Source organism: Rhinatrema bivittatum, chromosome 4 (assembly GCF_901001135.1).
Source record: "Rhinatrema bivittatum chromosome 4, aRhiBiv1.1, whole genome shotgun sequence".
In the NCBI taxonomy this organism is placed as follows: Eukaryota; Metazoa; Chordata; class Amphibia; order Gymnophiona; family Rhinatrematidae; genus Rhinatrema; species Rhinatrema bivittatum.
Genome location: NC_042618.1, coordinates 212,576,232 through 212,592,893, shown reverse-complemented (window position 1 = coordinate 212,592,893; position 16,662 = coordinate 212,576,232). Strand labels below are relative to the sequence as shown.

General features: G+C 43.6%; 1 protein-coding gene across 2 annotated transcripts in view; it reads left to right on the top strand.

Moving 5' to 3' along the window:
• The window catches only part of GMPPB (GDP-mannose pyrophosphorylase B), a 183,436-nt gene that overhangs the window by 7,675 nt on the left and 159,099 nt on the right, over window positions 1-16,662 (top strand). For both annotated transcript variants that reach the window (XM_029599666.1, XM_029599665.1), the window contains exon 3: window positions 4,170-4,250. In XM_029599666.1, coding sequence (XP_029455526.1) covers window positions 4,170-4,250 — 81 coding nt within the window. The remainder of the gene's footprint in view (window positions 1-4,169; window positions 4,251-16,662) is intronic.

The window sequence follows — 16,662 nt, the reverse complement described above, 5'->3', positions numbered from 1 at the left end:
GGATATGGTTGCTCAAGATCATCAACGAATTTGCAAGATCATTTGTCTCATATCCAGAAATTGGAAGAAGATGTTAAAAAGTTACAGGATACCAATACTGCAATTATTCGGGAGCATCTGGCCTCTGTTAGGAGGCTGGAATTTCTGGAAAACTCCCTTCGACAACTGAGTTTGCGGCTGCTTAATTTTCCAAAGGTCCTTGGTGAACGGCCTCCTATTACCTTTAAAAAAACATCTAGTTGAGATATTAAAGATTCCTCTGGATATGGTCCCAGCCACCAAGAAGATAGCCTATCTCACTTTTATCACAGGTGAGCCTAGATTATTTCATATCAATGGGTCTTCAAAGTGGTTTGGATGGATATGCTCCTAGAATTTCTTTGCATTCCTTTGCCTTTATAATATCTCCGTGTAACTCCCTTGAGAAGAGGGTAGCAGTGGAAGCTAAGGCTGTTGGACCTGAAAGCCCATGATTCCTGTTCCATTTATTTTGTCATGCCCAAGAAGGAAGGGCCCTTGCAACCTGTACTGTATTTCAAGGGTGTCAATCGTCATTTGCGAGTCACTCATTTCAGGATGGAAACTGTGTGCTCTGTCATAATGGCAGTACAAGCAGGGGAATACCTCACGTCTCTGGATCTTGTGGAGGCATATCTGCATATCCCCATCTATTGGGAACATCAACGGTTCCTACGATTTGCCATTCTGAATCAACATTGCTAGTTTCATGCCTTGCCTTTCAGGCTGGCCAGTGTGCCCAGGACCTTTTCCAAGGTTATGGTGGTGGTAATGATGGCCTTATGCAAGGATTGCATTTTAGTTCACCCCTATCTGGATGACTTGTTGATTTGAGCCAAGAGCATGGAAGAGAGTCTTCGGGCTTCTCACAAGGTAGTTTCATTTCTACTGGAGCTAGGCTGGGTGATAAATCTGGCCAAGAGCAATTTGCAGCCTGTTCAGACTCTGGATTATCTCTGAGTTCACTTCGATAAGAAGCAGGGCAGAGTATTTCTGTGGGAGACTTGAATCCAAAGGTTGATGGCTTTTGTTCGAACCCTAACAAACACTATTTGCCTGAACGTGTGGTCTTATCATCAGGTCCTGGGGTTGCTGGCTGCCACACTGGAAGTAGTTTCCTTGGCAAGGACACGTATGTGACCTCTTCAACACATGTTGCTTTCTCAATGGAACCTGCAGTTGCAGGACTATGTAATGAGGCTGCTCCTACTATTGGAGTTGAGGTCTAAGTTGTACTGGTGGTTACAGGCAGATCATCTCAGGAAGGGAGTTTTCCTGGAGATGCTGGATTGGTTGGTGCTGATGACAGATGCGAGTCTTCTGGATTGGGGGGGCTCATGGTCATGGAGTTGATGGTGCAAGGTCATGGGAATGCAGAGGAGTGGCAGAGGAGAATTAACAGATTGGAAGCATGGGTGATTCGGTTAGCGTGCTTGCGGTTCGCTGAGTGTCTAGAGGCTCAGGTGGTCCGAATAATGTCAGTGTGTGACTGTGGCTTACGTCAATCAGGGTGGAACCAAGCATCAACAGATGTCTGAGAAAGTAGATGCACTCATGGTGTGGGTTGGACAACACCATCTAGGCATATTCGCCTCTCACATTGCTGGAAAGGACAATATCAGAGCTGACTTTCTCAGCAGGAGAAACTTTGACCCAGGAGAATGGGAGCTGGCGGATGAAGCCTTTCAGCTCGTTGTGGACTGCTGGGGCTGCCCGGATCTAGACCAGTTGGTGGCCTTCAAAAATGCGAAAGTTCTGCGTCTTTTCAGTCCAGGTGGGACTCAAAAGTGCTGGGCATCGACATTCTTGTTCAGGAGTGGCTGCGAGGCACTCTGCTGTATGCGTTCCTGCCTTGGCTTTTGTTAGGCAGGATCGTCCAGAAGATTGTAACTCAAACAACATCCTTTTAGTGGATTTGGATTGGGCTCAGAGGCTGCTGTGGACAGTCCCCTCAGGTTGCCACCTTGGAAGGATCTGTTGCAGTAGGGACCCAATCGACATGAGGACCCGGGTCAATTTTGTCTTATGGTTTAGCCGTTGAAAGGGCTCGGTTGTTGAAGCAGGGTTATTCGCCCACTATGATTTCCACCTTACTTTGGGCCAGGAAATTTTCTATTTCTCTAGCCTGTGTTAGGGTTTGGAGAGTTTTTGAGGCCTGGTATTCTCAGCAAGGTTCTCAACCTCTCATGGTGGATATTCCTTTAATTTTGGAATTTTTACAAGATGGCTTGTGTAAAGGCTTGGCCCTGAAAAACCTTGAAGGTTCAAGTGTGGCCCTTGCTTTTTATAGGGGTTGAGTCAATGGAGGGCCTTTTTTCTTCCCATGCTGATGTGTCCCATTTCTTGAAGGAAGTTAAGCATCTTCACTCCCCCTTTGCGGCTTTCGGTGCCTATGTGGGATCTTAATTTGGTCCTGAATTCTTGGCAGGTCTGACCTTTCAGCTGCTTTGTGTTCTTTCCTTGCAGCTGCTTACCTTGAAGACAATATTTCTGATAACAATCTGTTCGGTGCATGTGGTTTCCAAGCTGCAGGCTTTCTTGCCATGAGTCGCCTCTGTGTATAACTCCAGGAGTGGTACAGCTTCAGACTGCATCCTCATTTTTGCCAAAAGTGGTTTTGGAGTTTCATTTGAATCAGTCCATTTCATTGGCCACCTTGGACAGGGGCAGAGGTGAAAGTGAATGTCTATTGTGTTCTTTGGATGTCAATCGATATTTGCTGTGATACTTGGTGGTGACTAAATCTGTCCAGAAGTCGGATCGCCTGTTTGTGCTCCATGCTGGCGGTAAACAGGGAGCACCAGTGACGCAGGGAATGATAGCCTGTTGGGTTAAAGAAGTCATTATGGCTGCCTATATGGCTGATGAGGTTGCTTTGCTGAACAGATCAGACCACATTCCACGAGGGCTCAGGTGGTATTGTTGGTGGAACTTCATTTGTTCATGCCTGCTGAGATTTGCCGAGTGCGACGTGGTCCCCGTTGCACACCTTTTCCAGGCATTACCTCTTGGATTTTTGGGCTAGGGAGGACGCCACATTCATGTGGGCATTATTAACTGGACCGCTGGCAACCTCCCGCCCTCTTTGGGATTAGCTTTGGTACATCCCATTGGTGAGGATTGGCCTTCCTGAATGCAGAGAGAGGAGAAATTACTACTTACCTGATAATTTCCTTTCCTCTAATGATGGCTGGCCAGTCCAAACCTGCCCGAGGCTGCTGAGTTTTTATGCTTTGGTTAGTCTTTTGGGGGCAAGCTTTGTAGCATTTGATTCCTGCTCTTCACTGAAAACTAGTAAGTAGCTTACCTAGCTCCTTAGTTTAGTGAATGTGTTGCTGCTTTTGGCTGAGCTCAGTGTTTCCATTGGGTTGGAAGCATGAGTGGTTGATTGTTAATGTTCAAGTGTAATCAGTTTGTCCACATTTTGGCTTTTCCAGAGAATACTGGTAGGCTGATGTTGGGGTGGGGCTATATGTCCGTGACATCAGCTTTTGCTCCGACTCCATCTGCTGGCAGAGGTGCTTAACCCACTGGTGAGGATTGGCCTGCCCTCATTAGAGGAAAGGAAATTATCAGGTAAGTAAGAATTCTCCTTACTGCCTGATAAGTAGGGCAAGCTGATGACAGCTTTTTTTGTGTTTTTCACAACATACAAAATGATAGTCTGTCAAAAAAAAAAATTAAAAAATCCCATCTTATTGCCTACTTCCCAACCCAACTACTTAGTTGCTTTTCTTTGAATAATTGTTCTTGTTAATGATTTTATGTCTTGCTGCACTTGCAATCACCTTCAATGATCCAGTATTGGCTTTACTGCATGAGTAGGTTGTGGGACTCGTTTCTTTTCTTTAAACATTTTGAAAAATTTGCCAAATTTGTGCTGGAGTTTGTTCATCACAAATATTGGAAAAGCTTTTTTTTTTTTTTTTTTAAATTTTTGTAAGCTCAGCCCAAAGTTTGGTGAAATGGAACACATCTCAGGTTTTGAGAGCATTGCAGCTATATGATATAATTTGTAATAAGTTGGAAGCACCGAACTGGTATATTATAAAGCTGTATAACCAAGAAGACGATATTTCTTATTTACTAACAGTGATTAATTATGATGATGATAATTTAGTAACAATTGTGGTTTTGTTTTTCTGGGATAGGCAGGTGTAAATCATGTGATCCTAGCTGTCAGTTACATGTCGCAGATGCTAGAGAAGGAAATGAAGAAACAGGAAGAAAGGGTAAGATTGAAAGCTCATTGCAGATTCCTTGTACCATCTTGTGAGGGTTTTACAATCCTTTTTTGTGCATTGGGAGTGGCTTTATACAGTCTTAGGATGTAGTTGTACTCTGCAGGAATACTACACAGGGTTTTCTTTTTCAGTTCCTTTATTCAAAACTTTTCAGGCTCATGAGAGGGGGAGTACAGTAAGTTTGGCCCTAATAACCATCTTAGTTTCCTCTTCGTCCACCAGGCCAGACTGAGTTTTTCACCCCCACCAGCAGTTAGAGAGAGACTCAAAGCTTCACTGTATAATACTGTACTTACTGCACTGTGCCACCTGCAGCTTTCCAGGTATTCTCTATCTCCAGCAGATGGTAGAGGTGCCTTACCTGCAGTCACTGGTTTGTTGGACAAATTGCTTCCAGAAGTGGGCAAGTCCTAGAGAGCTATCTTTCTGGTCGAGTAGAGATGAGCAGAGAGTCAGTGACCTTTCTTGGTGCTCTTGTCCTTCACTGAGGAGGGGTTGAAAGCCAGTGTTGCTGGCTCTTCATCCCCGTACATCACCTCTCTCCCCCTGTGCTGCCTGAGTGGATTCTTCTGATCTATCAGGGAAGTGAACCTTTATTTTGTTACCTATGTTAAAGCTTATGTAAAAAAAAAAAAAAAAATTTGGGGACTAAATTCTAGTTCTGCTGTTCAGGGGCAGTCACTTTAGCTCCATTGGAGCACTTGGTGATAAGCTGGCAGTCCCCCAAGATGCGGGTTGTTGAGACAGGCCTGAGTCGTCAGGGGAGGAGAGAGAGAAAGTGGTTGCTTTGGGAGAAGTGCATGGTAGTACAGTGCTGCAATGGCTGCTCCTGCTGCAAATGGGAAGAAGTGTCCCGTATGTGGGGTCGGTGGGGAATGTCCAAACTTCCAGACTATGTAAAACACATTTGAGAGGCAGGGAGGGCTTGTTGGGTGATCACTCTTCCATTGGGGAGGTTGAAAAATCTGGATTAAAATTTAAAAAATGACTAAAGACTCTGAATGAGGTCTTGCCATGGCTGAGCAATGCGTGGGAACAGTGGCCATGTTGAGCCTTCCTGTTCTGGATGTAAAAGGTAGTGAAGCCTTCCCTGACTCGCCAATCCTGACTTTCTTTCGACAGGGGTGGGGGTGTTGGTGCATCTAATAGAAAACAGTCCATAATTCCAGAGGTCCATGATTGGGGGCAGCAGGACTTAGAACATAAGAACATGCCATACTGGGTCAGACCAAGGGTCCATCAAGCCCAGCATCTTGTTTCCAACAGTGGCCAATCCATACCATAAGAACCTGGCAAGTACCCAAAAACTAAGTCTGTTCCATGTTACTGTTGCTAGTAATAGCAGTGGCTATTTTCTAAGTCAACTTAATAGCAGGTAATGGACTTTTCCTCCAAGAACTTATCCAGTCCTTTTTCAAACACAGCTACACTAACTGCATCCTCTGGCAACAAATTCCAGAGTTTAATTGTGCGTTGAGTGAAAAAGAAACTTCTCAGATTAGTTTTAAATGTGCCACATGCTAACTTCATGGAGTGCCCCCTAGGTTTTCTATTACCTGAGAGAATAAATTGATGATTTCAATGTGTTATCCACTATGACGCCTAGATCTTTCTTGGGTGGTAGTTCCTAATATGGAACCTAACATTGTGTAACTATAGCATGGGTTATTTTTCCCTATATGCATCATCTTGCACTTATCCCCAATAATTTCATCTGCCATTTTGATGCCCAATTTTCCAGTCTCACAAGGTCTTCCTGCAATTTATCACAATCTGCTTGTGATTTAACTACTCTGAACAATTTTGTATCGTCTGCAAATTTGATTACCTCACTTGTTGTATTTCTTTCCAGATCTTTTATAAATATATTGAAAAGTACCGGTCCCAATACAGTTCCCCGAGGCACTCCACTGCCCACTCCCTTCCACTGAGAAAATTATCCGTTTAATCCTATTCTCTGATTCCTGTCTTTTAGCCAGTTTGTAATCCATGAAAGGACATCGCCACCAATCCCATGACTTTTTACTTTTCCTAGAAGCCTCTCATGAGGAACTTTGTCAAACGCCTTCTGAAAATCCAAATACACTACATCTACCGGTTCACCTTTATCTACATGTTTATTAACTCTTTCAAAAAAGTAAAGCTGATTTGTGAGGCAAGACTTGCCTTGGGAAAGCCATGCTGACTTTGCTCCATTAAACCATGTCTTTTTATGTGTTCTGTGATTTTGATATTTAGAACACTTTCCACTATTTTTCCTGGCTCTGAGGTCAGGCTAACTGGTCTTTAGTTTCCCGGATCACCCCTGGAGCCCTTTTTAAATATTGGAGTTACATTAGCCACCCTCCAGTCTTCAGGTACAATGGATGATTTTAATGATAGGTTACAAATTTTTACTAATAGGTCTGAAATTTCATTTTGAGTTCCTTCAGAACCCTGGGGTGAATACCATCTGGTCCAGGTGATTTACTACTCTTCAGTTTGTCAATCACGCCTACCACATCTTCTAGGTTAACCGTGATTTGGTTCAGTCCATCTGAATCATTACCCATGAAATCCTTCTCCGGTATGGGTACCTCCCCAACATCCTCTTCACCAAACACCGAAGCAAAGAAATCATTATTATTCAAGTTACTATTGTTACAATGTAATATAATGTTATATAATGTAATGTTTCTCTATAATTATCATTCAAGTTACTAGTGTTTCAATGTAAAATAAGCAGCCCTTGACTTATCTGTTCAGTTATATGTAAACCGATGTGATATTTCGATCGAATGTCTGTATATAAAAGCAAATAAATAAATAACTTTTAATCTTTCCACGATGGCCTTATCTTCTCTAAGTGCCCCTTTAACCCCTTGATCATCTAATGGTCCAACTGACTCCCTCACAGGCTTTCTGCTTCGGATATATTTAAAAAAAGAAGAGCCTTTCTCGTCAGAATTTGTGCTTTAAATTCACAAAGCTTTTTTGTTTAAGAAGGGTTTTAAGATTGGTGTTATTGCGGTTCCATGGGGCTACCGAGGGGCTTCCGCAGTCCTTTCTCACCCTAAGCGCATGAGGTTAGAAAATGTCATGGATTTAGATCTGGATTCCATGGCTATTAAGGAGATGTTGGAAGGATCTCCTGAGGACCTTCCAGAGAAGCCGGATCCAGAAGCGGATGAGTTAGAGGAAAGGGAAATCCCTGTGACTGAAAGGGATGACCCTAAGGTAATCTAACTCTTTCAAAGAGAAGAGAGATTCCAGCCATAATAGCCCATGCTCTTGCAGAGCTGGGTATCAAGGACAAAAAGGAAAAAAAACAGTGGAACCAGATCAGAAGAGGGAGGACCTCATTTTAGAAGGGCTCAACGGACCTACCAGATCCTTTCTTTGTTAATAGGACTGTTAAGGCATTGGTCTTTGCAGGGCTGAAGATGGGCAGAGCTATGGTAAAGCTATATCTCCTGCTTGAGGGAGGCCTTAGAACAATTAAGATTGCCTCAAGTAGATGCTTTGTCAGCTGTCACTTAAGACCACTAATCCCGGTTGAAGGGAGTGCAGCTTTCAAGGATGTCCAGGACAGATTGAGGTTCATCTCAAAAGGGTCATGGCTCTAATTCTTTGGGTGGCAGTATGCTTTAGTGTTATGGCACAAGCTGGTTTACCTGGGTTCACTAGCTAGCAGTAGCTAACTCTGCAGATATTTCCAAGTGGGAGGTGAAGCGGCTGCACGCGGGGGTTGTTTTTATTGTTAGGCGTATGCTATGCCTGAAAAATTAGGTGGTAGACGTTTGGTCTAAGTTGTAGCTCAGCAGTTTACTATTCAGTGGAAAGTTAATTTTTGGTGAGGACTTGGAGAAGCTGGTTAAGCATCTTGTTACCAGAGGATAAACTGAAAAGTTCTTGAATGGCTTTTTTCCATTCTGCCTAAATTTTGGGAGTCTAGATGCTAGCATCTGGGAAAAATGTCTTTTACTCAGAGACAGTTTTCTGTGAAGAGTCATAAGAACATAAGTTGCCATACTGGGTCAGACCGAGGATCCATGAAGCCCAGGATCCTGTTTCCAATAGTGGCCAATCCAGGATACAAGTACCTGGCAAGTACCCAAGCATTAAATAAGACCTATTCTACTATTGCCAATAATAAGCAGTGGCTATTCACTAAGTCAACTTGATTAATAGAAGTTTATGGGCAACTTCTCCAGGAACTTATCCATACCTTTTTTAATCCAGATATGCTAACTGCCTTTGCCACATCCTCTGGCAATGAATCCAAAACTTAATTGTGAATTGATGCATTGAGTATGAGAATTTTCTCCGATTTTGTTTTAAATGTGCAGTTGCTAATTTCATGGAGTTCCCCCTAATCCATGTATTATCTGAAAGAGTAAATAACCGATTCACATTTATCCATTTTAGTCCTCTCATGATTTTATAGACCTTTATCATATCCCTCCCCCCCCCCCCCCCCCAAAAAAAAAAAAATCCGTCTCTTCTTCAAGCTGAACAGCCCTAACCTCTTTAGCTTTTCCTCATAGGGGCATTGTTCCATTCCCTTTATCATTTTGGTCATCCTTCTCTGTAACTTTTCCAGTGCAAAAATATCTTTTTGAGAAGCAGTGACCCAAGTTGCATACTGGTGTGGTTTTACCATGGAGTTATACAGAGGCATTATGACAGTCTCCATTTTATTCACCATTTCTTTCCTAATAATTCCTACTGTTCTATTTGCTTTTTTGATTGCTGCAGCACACTGAGCCGACATTTTCAATGTATGGTCCACTATGTCTTTTAGATTTTTTCCTGGATGATAACTCCTAATATGGAGCCAATCATCGTGTAACTATGACATGGATTATTTTTCCCTATGTGCATCACTTTGCACTTGTCCACATTAAATTTCATCTGCATTCGGATGCCCAGTCTTCTAGTGTCACAAGGTCTTCTTGCAATTTATCATAATCCACTTGTGATTTAATTACTCTGAATAATGTTTTGTCATCTGCAGATTTGATCATCTCACTTGTCTCCCCTTTTTAGAACATTTATAAATGTATTAAAAAGCACCGGTCCAAGTACAGATTCTTGAAGCACTCCACTGTTTACCTTTCTCCTCTGAGAAAATTGACCATTAATCATACTTTCTGTTTCCTAACTTTTAACTAGTTTGCAATATACAGAAAGACATTGTCTCTTATCCCATGTCTTTTTAATTTTCTTAGGAGTCTCTCATGGGGGACTTTCTCAAATGCCTTCTGAAAATCCATATACACTACATCTACTGGCTCACCCATATCCACGTTTATTAACCCCTTCAAAAAAAAACTGGAGCAGATTTGTGAGGCAAGACTTTCCTTTGATAAATCCATGCTAGCTGTGTCCCATTAAACGATGTGTATATGTTCTGTGATTTTGTTCTTTAGAATAGTTTCCATGATTGTTCCTGGCACTGAAGTCAGGCTTTTTGGTCTATAGTTTTCTGGACCACACCTGAAGCCCTTTTTAAATATCAGGGTTCCATTTACCACCCTCCAATCTTCAGGTACAATGGACGATTTTAATGATTGGTTACAAATTACTAATAATAGATCTGAAAATTCATTTTTGAGTTCTTTCAGAACCCTGGTATGTATACCATCTGGTTTAGATAATTTGCTACTCTTCGGTTTGTCAATCTGGTCTCTTCACTAGTGCTTCAGTTCATATTAATAATCATTCTTGAAAAATGTTACCAGAACTGCTATCTCTCCAACATCCTCATTAGTAAACACTGAAGAAAAGAATTAATTTAGTCTTTCCGGATTGGTCTTACCTTCCCTAAGTGCTCTTTTATCTACTTGATCATCTAACAGTCCAACCCCAACTCTCTTACAGGTTTCCTGCTTTGGATATATTTATAAAATATTTGATTATGAATTTTTACTTCTGCAGCCAGCTTCTTTTCAAATTCTCTCTTAGCCTGTCTTATGGAGGATGCAAATCAACGAGAGATTTGGCCCTTGGTAGTTTGGGAGTACTTAAGAACTTGCTGGACTTGCGACCGGGTCCTTACCTTCCTCTGCCCTGGGCTCCCGCGATTGTGTCTGGCATTTTTCAGGCATTCTTGGCCCTCTCTGTGGCAGCGTCTCCACGAGGGAGACGCTGCAGAGCTCTGCTTCTAAGCTCCGCCCCCTTAGGCACGGGCGAACGCAAGGGGAAGGCAGTTGGAGGTGCAGGGGCATGAAACCGAGGCCGGCCCCTGAGATGATGTCAGACGCCGGCAGGATATTAAACCCGGCTTCTGACTGAAGTCCTTGCCTTGCAACAGCGTTCTTTCTAAGGAGTGACTGTTGCTGTTCATGGTCCTGTGCCAACTGTTTGGATGCCACTCCTCCAGAGACGCCTCCAGTGCATCTTCCAGTCCAGGTTCCGGGGCCTACCACATCCACTCAGTTACCAGCTCTGCCCCGCTATTCAGGCGAGGCCAAAAGCTGTCGAGGATTCTTGAACCAGTGCTATATAAGATTTTCACTCCTATCAAATCAGTTCCCTTCTAATTTGGTGAAGGTGGCTTACATCCTGTCCTTAGTGGATGGAAAAGCGCTGAACTGGGCTTCACCAATGTGGGAGCGTAATGACCCTCTGTTGAATAATCTTCAGCAATTTGTGTTAAACTTCAAGCAGGTGTTTGATGAGCCCGCATGTCAGTCTACCGCTACTTCTGAACTATTACAGGTGCGACAGGGTGCGCAGTCCTTAGCTGATTATGCGATAGAGTTTTGCACGTTGACCACGGAGGTGGGATGGCGAGAGGACAGCTTGCGTGGTCTTTTTCTGGAAGGGCTATCCGCATGCATTAAGGACGAGCTGGCAGCTAGAGATCTTCCTGATGATCTAAACAGTCTGAGTTAGCTGGATGAATTGACCACCGTCTACAGCAAAGGGCTAAGGAGGGTCGTCCATTGCGGAGGCAAGTATCATTTGCTCTCGCTTTTTCTAGGCCAGTGTCTCCTTCATCACATTCGACTTCTCATTCAGATCTTCCTGCAGAGGAACCTATGCAGCTGGGAAGGACTCCTTTGACTGCAGAGGAGAGGAGACGACGTTGCGCTTTGGGCCTCTGTCTGTACTGTGGCAGCAAAGGTCACTTCTTGGCCCAATGTAAGGAGTGTTCAGAAAATGCCAAAGCCTAGGTGCCACAGGGGAGCTGTCCTAGGCTGTGTTAATTCCGCTCCTCAATGTACTGTCCCAGTGACCCTACAATACTCTGGAGGGTCTTTTTCTACACTCTCTTTCATTGACTCCGGAGCAGGAGGGAACTTTATCCTGTCTGATTTGGTATAACAACTTCAGTTACCAGTTCTTCCCCGTGATCCTCCACTTCGGATCACCTCCATTTGGGGCACCTTACTGCCAGGAAGTATCTGTCTCCGCTGCCCCCATTACACTCCGGACTGGAGTACTCCATTCTGAGAAGATTTCCTTTCTGGTCTTGGAGAAAGCTGTTCACCCTATAGTACTAGGGTTACTCTGGCTGCAACAACACTCCCCAGTTATTCATTGGGACACTTTACAAGTGGCAAGATGGAGTTCATACTGTTTTTCAAAATGTCATGGGCCAGTGTAGCCATAATGAACACTGCTATAACACCACCGGCACAGTACGCAGAATTCTCTGAAGTATTTTCCAAAGAGAAAGCAGAGATCCTGCCACAGCACTGTCCCGTTCGATTGTGCAATTGAATTGCTGCCTGGTACCACTCCTCCCCGAGGATGGGTATACCCTCTGTCTCTTCCGGAGACACAAGCCATGTCCAAATTCATTACTGAAAACCTCGCCAGAGGATTCATTCGTCTGTCCAAGTCACCTGCTGCTGCGGGGTTTTTCTTCGTTGGGAAAAAGGACGGATCCTTGAGGCCATGTATCGACTACAGGGGCTTAAATGCCATCACTCGATGGGATCGTTATTCTTTACCCCTGATTCCCAAATTTCTGGACAGGTTACAGGGAGCTAAAGTATTTACTAAGCTCGACCTTCGCGGTGCTTACAACCGTCTTCTAATTCGCCCTGGGGACGAATGGAAAACTGCCTTCAATACTAGAGGCGGACACTATGAGTACCTGGTCATGCCTTTTGGCTTATGCAGCGCTCAGGCAGTTTTTCAAAACCTGATGAACGAGGTACTTCGTGAGATGCTGCATTCATCGGTTATTGTATATCTGGATGATGTTTTGATATACTCCCAAGATTTAGATACGCATCGACAACATGCAAGACAGGTGCTAAAGATCCTTAAAGACAATCACCTTTACGCAAAATTAGAAAAATGCCTGTTTGAATGGGAATCACTCCCCTTTTTGGGCTACATCGTTTCCTCTACAGGGTTTTATATGGATCCAGACAAGGTCTCTGCCATTAAGGAATGGCCCCGTCCGATGGGAATAAAAGCTTTACAGCGCTTCCTGGGATTTGCAAATTTCTATAGACCATTTATCCCTCATTATTCTCCAAGTTGCACCACTCACAGCACTTACCAAGAAGGGGGCTGATGCCAGAGTGTGGCCCATGGCCGCCTGCCAAGCATTCGAGGATTTGAAGAAGGCATTCCTGCTGGATACTTGTTTACACCATCCGGATCCTCAGCACCCCTTTATTGTGGAGGTAGATGCATCTAACCGTCGCAGTGGGTGCAGTTCTCTGTCAAACCTCCAGTAAAGGGAAGTTGCTTCCATGCTCATACTTCTCCAAGAAATTTTCCGCAGCGGAACAAAACTATAGTATTGGAGACAAGGAACTTCTAGCTATCAAATTGGCCTTCGAAGAGTGGAGACAATGGCTGGAGGGAGCACTACATCCTATTACTGTCTACACAGATCACAAGAACTTAGAGTTCTTATGTCGAGCTCAACGACTAAATCCCAGACAGGCTCGCTGGTAAGGCAGGCAGCCCTCTGGCCACTTCAGGAGCTTTTTTTGGACTGGTTGGAGGTAGACATATGAACCCTTAGGACTGGTGCTGGAAGGAGAATGTCTAGTGCATGCAGACCTGCGCAAAGGCAACAGATAACGAGCCACAATCCAGGCAAGAAAGACTGTCTGATAAGCAGGCAAGGGTTGAAATAGGTGGCAAGCAAGGCGAGATCCAGGTAACAGGCTGATGTCAAGGCTGATGGCAGGCAAGGCTAGATCAGGAACAGACTGGGTCAAGATCAAAGACGACAATCTAGGATTCAAAGTTTCAAAATACATGGGGACCTAACTTCTTGCTTAGGTATCACCCAGCTGAATGAGTAAGCTTATATGCAGGAAGAGTGATAACATCATTAGAGCACACCACATGAAGTTCAGGATGCTGGGCCTATAAAATCAGGAAGAGAAGAGATTCTTAGTAAGGCAGGAAGCAAACCGAGCCAGTGCCATAGACTTTGCCAGAATGCTCACAGGTAGCAGAACTCCAAGCTGGTACTGGAGAACATCACACAGCGGGTGTCCAACTGGAAGCAGATGTTCTTGGCTGGAGGTTTGTTCCAGGCCTTCAAAAGGGTTTAGAACTGAATTCTCTCAAAGTTCAGATGATTGCTGCTGCTGCTTTTAAAATTATAAGGTGAGGTTTCTTAGTGTCTCATCTGAATGCGCTTCGGTTTAACAGGCATATGAAGCATTTGTGTCATCTGATCAGGGAGTTAGTACCTCAGTGGAGTCTTAATCTGCTGTTGAAATCTTTGTGTTCCTCTCCATTTGAGCATCTTTGAGATGCCTCCTAGAAGGATTTAATCCTGAAGACTGTATATTTCATGGTCATTTGTTCGGTGAGGCGCATTTTGGAATTGAGGGCCTTGTCTTGGAGGGATCTCTTTTTCCGGTTTACGGACCATGGTGTGTCTATCTGGCCAGTGCCTTCCTTTTAGCCTAAGGTGGTATGCTCTTTTTATTTCAATTAGGTGTTGGAATTGCTTGTCAGAAGGTCTGTAAGCAATATAAGGGTATTTGTAGTTGGGAGGAGACTGCCTGCTCCCCTCCTCTTCCCCCTCTGGGGGATACTGGTGATGCTACAGAAACCTACCACTTATTACATTATATGTGATTTGAAAAGTCTAGGAAAGGGCACCTATTTGTCTTAGAATTGGACTGCTTTATTTTTAGACATTTCAGGTTTAGCAGTTGAAATAAGATACAATTGCCTCTAACATCCGTAGCAAAGCACAGGTTTATACTGAGTATAGCTCTGCATCACTAGTAAACATAAACATAACATAGAAGTTAGCCTGCTTTGGCTATATTAATAAATGTAATTAGCTAACTACCTCTTAACCTTAGGAGATTACCTTCCATTTCACATCTCTAGCTGGAGGTCTCTGAGACAGTCTTTGCTGAAGAGAGCTTGCTTTCTTGGTCCCTGTCACTTGATGGACTGTGGAGGCTTGTCTCAACCCTGGAGAAGAGCAGCCAGATAATGGGCAGGATTTTCTTACGTGCAGGTTTCTAGGACATGGGAGCTCTTCTGCTTCGCTGCAGGGAGAGCAGGAGTGTTGCTTTTAACAGCCCAGATGTGCATATATAAACATTCGTGAGTAATCAAACAGAGGGGCAGATGGTGTCATTTCTTCACGTCAGACTTCTGGCCCCTGTCCTATCCGGGGGAGGGGGGGAGTTACTACTACTTCTGCTACGTAGTGACTCCAGACCAGTGCTGCCCTGATGTGTCAGCACTTTTCTGTGGGCTGACCTGTCTGATAAAACTCTCCCTTTGGATAGGCTGTCTTTCATCTCTGGGCATATATGGGTTGTTTACTCGTCTCTGACCTGTCCCTGTCCTTTGGCAGCTTACTTAATAATTTGTTGAAAGAAGCTATAGCCCTTAAGTTAAATAGGGAGATCAGATAACCTGGGCCATATTGTTATTGTGGTCAAAGTTCTCCATCTTGTTTTCTGTTGAAACAAACATGTCAGCATTTGGTATTTATTTACTAAATTTTTATGCTGCACCCTCCCATGTTCTCGGTGGCTTACAAAAGAACATTCACAATTAATACTACAATAAATCTAAAAAATAAAACAAGTTTACAGGCCATCTGGTAATCCCAGATTGCTGAGGACTCATTTCACGAGCAGTCAGGCGATTTGTTGGGCAGAATGTCAGTATCACCACAGGACACTTGTAAAGTGGTGACTTGAACTTCCTTGAGTACTTTTGCTAACCATTACAGATTAGATGTGCAGGCGTTGGGCATGGCTGCGTTTGGGGCAAGAATCTTGCAAGCAGGTATTTATTTCCCTCCCAATTTATGATGGCTTGGGTACATCCCATCAGTCTGGACTGGGCTGGCCTGCTCTGGAGGACAGAGGAAAGAAAAATTGGTACGTATCTGCTAATTTTCTCTTCTCTAGTTCGACCAGACCAGTCCAGAGGCCCACCCTTTATCCGAAGACTGCTCATTTTTTTCTATAATGTGGATTGGTGTCATATTGTAGTTTTGGGCTTTCTCACTCTATAAGTGGCGTGGACAGCCAAGTTTTTGGGTCCACAGAGTTTTGTTGGTCCCCTGCTTTTTAGGGGGGGCTTTTGTTCTAGCTTTGTAACAGAATTACTGGAAAGCTGCAGCTGGCCCAGTGCCTTAAGTACAGTATTGTACAGTGAAGCTTAGATTTTCTGTTTCCATCTGCTTATAGGTGAGAAAAAAACATCAGTCTGGACTACTATGTATAAAATGGTTTTCCAAATAGTTTGTTTTGGACTTTCCTGGTTTTAGTGAAGGGTTTTTTTTTTTTTTGTCTTCCTATTTTGCAAGCCCCAGTCCTGGATACATATATTATGTTGTGAGCTTGATGAATTAAACACTTTTTCCATAGACAAGAGAAACGTCTTGATGTTTTTGGTCCAAGGTGTGTTCCTAAACAGGGATTGGGAATAACAAGGCTGTGCTGTTCTGAACCTCTCAGTCCCATAAGGTTGGCTCTCTCTGACAGCAAACAATCACCTCGCACCTCTCACACTGAATATAATTGATTATGCTGACACTATTGCAGTTATGGCTGTGTGCTCGTTTTTTTGTGGTAAATCATGATGTACTATTACTTGTCATTTTGCTGAAAATGCATTCCCTTTCTGAATATTGTTTGGGAGGCTTGGACTGCCAGGTCTCAGCCTGCTGAATTGCAGAAAATTAGGATTTGTGGTTCAACCATTGTAACTGTTGCTAAACTCCACAGCTCGTTTAATATCAGGACTGAAGTGATGGGACATTATCCCAACATTAATCGAGTTACACTGGCTCCCTATAAGTGAGAGAATCAAATATAAATGTGGAATGACAATTTTCAAACTGCTCAAAGACCAAACTTGTCCATGGGCTAATGCTATTTTAAAATTTTACCAACTCACTAGAACCTTGCATTCCTCCCAATGCGAATTGCTAGATATTCTGTCACCC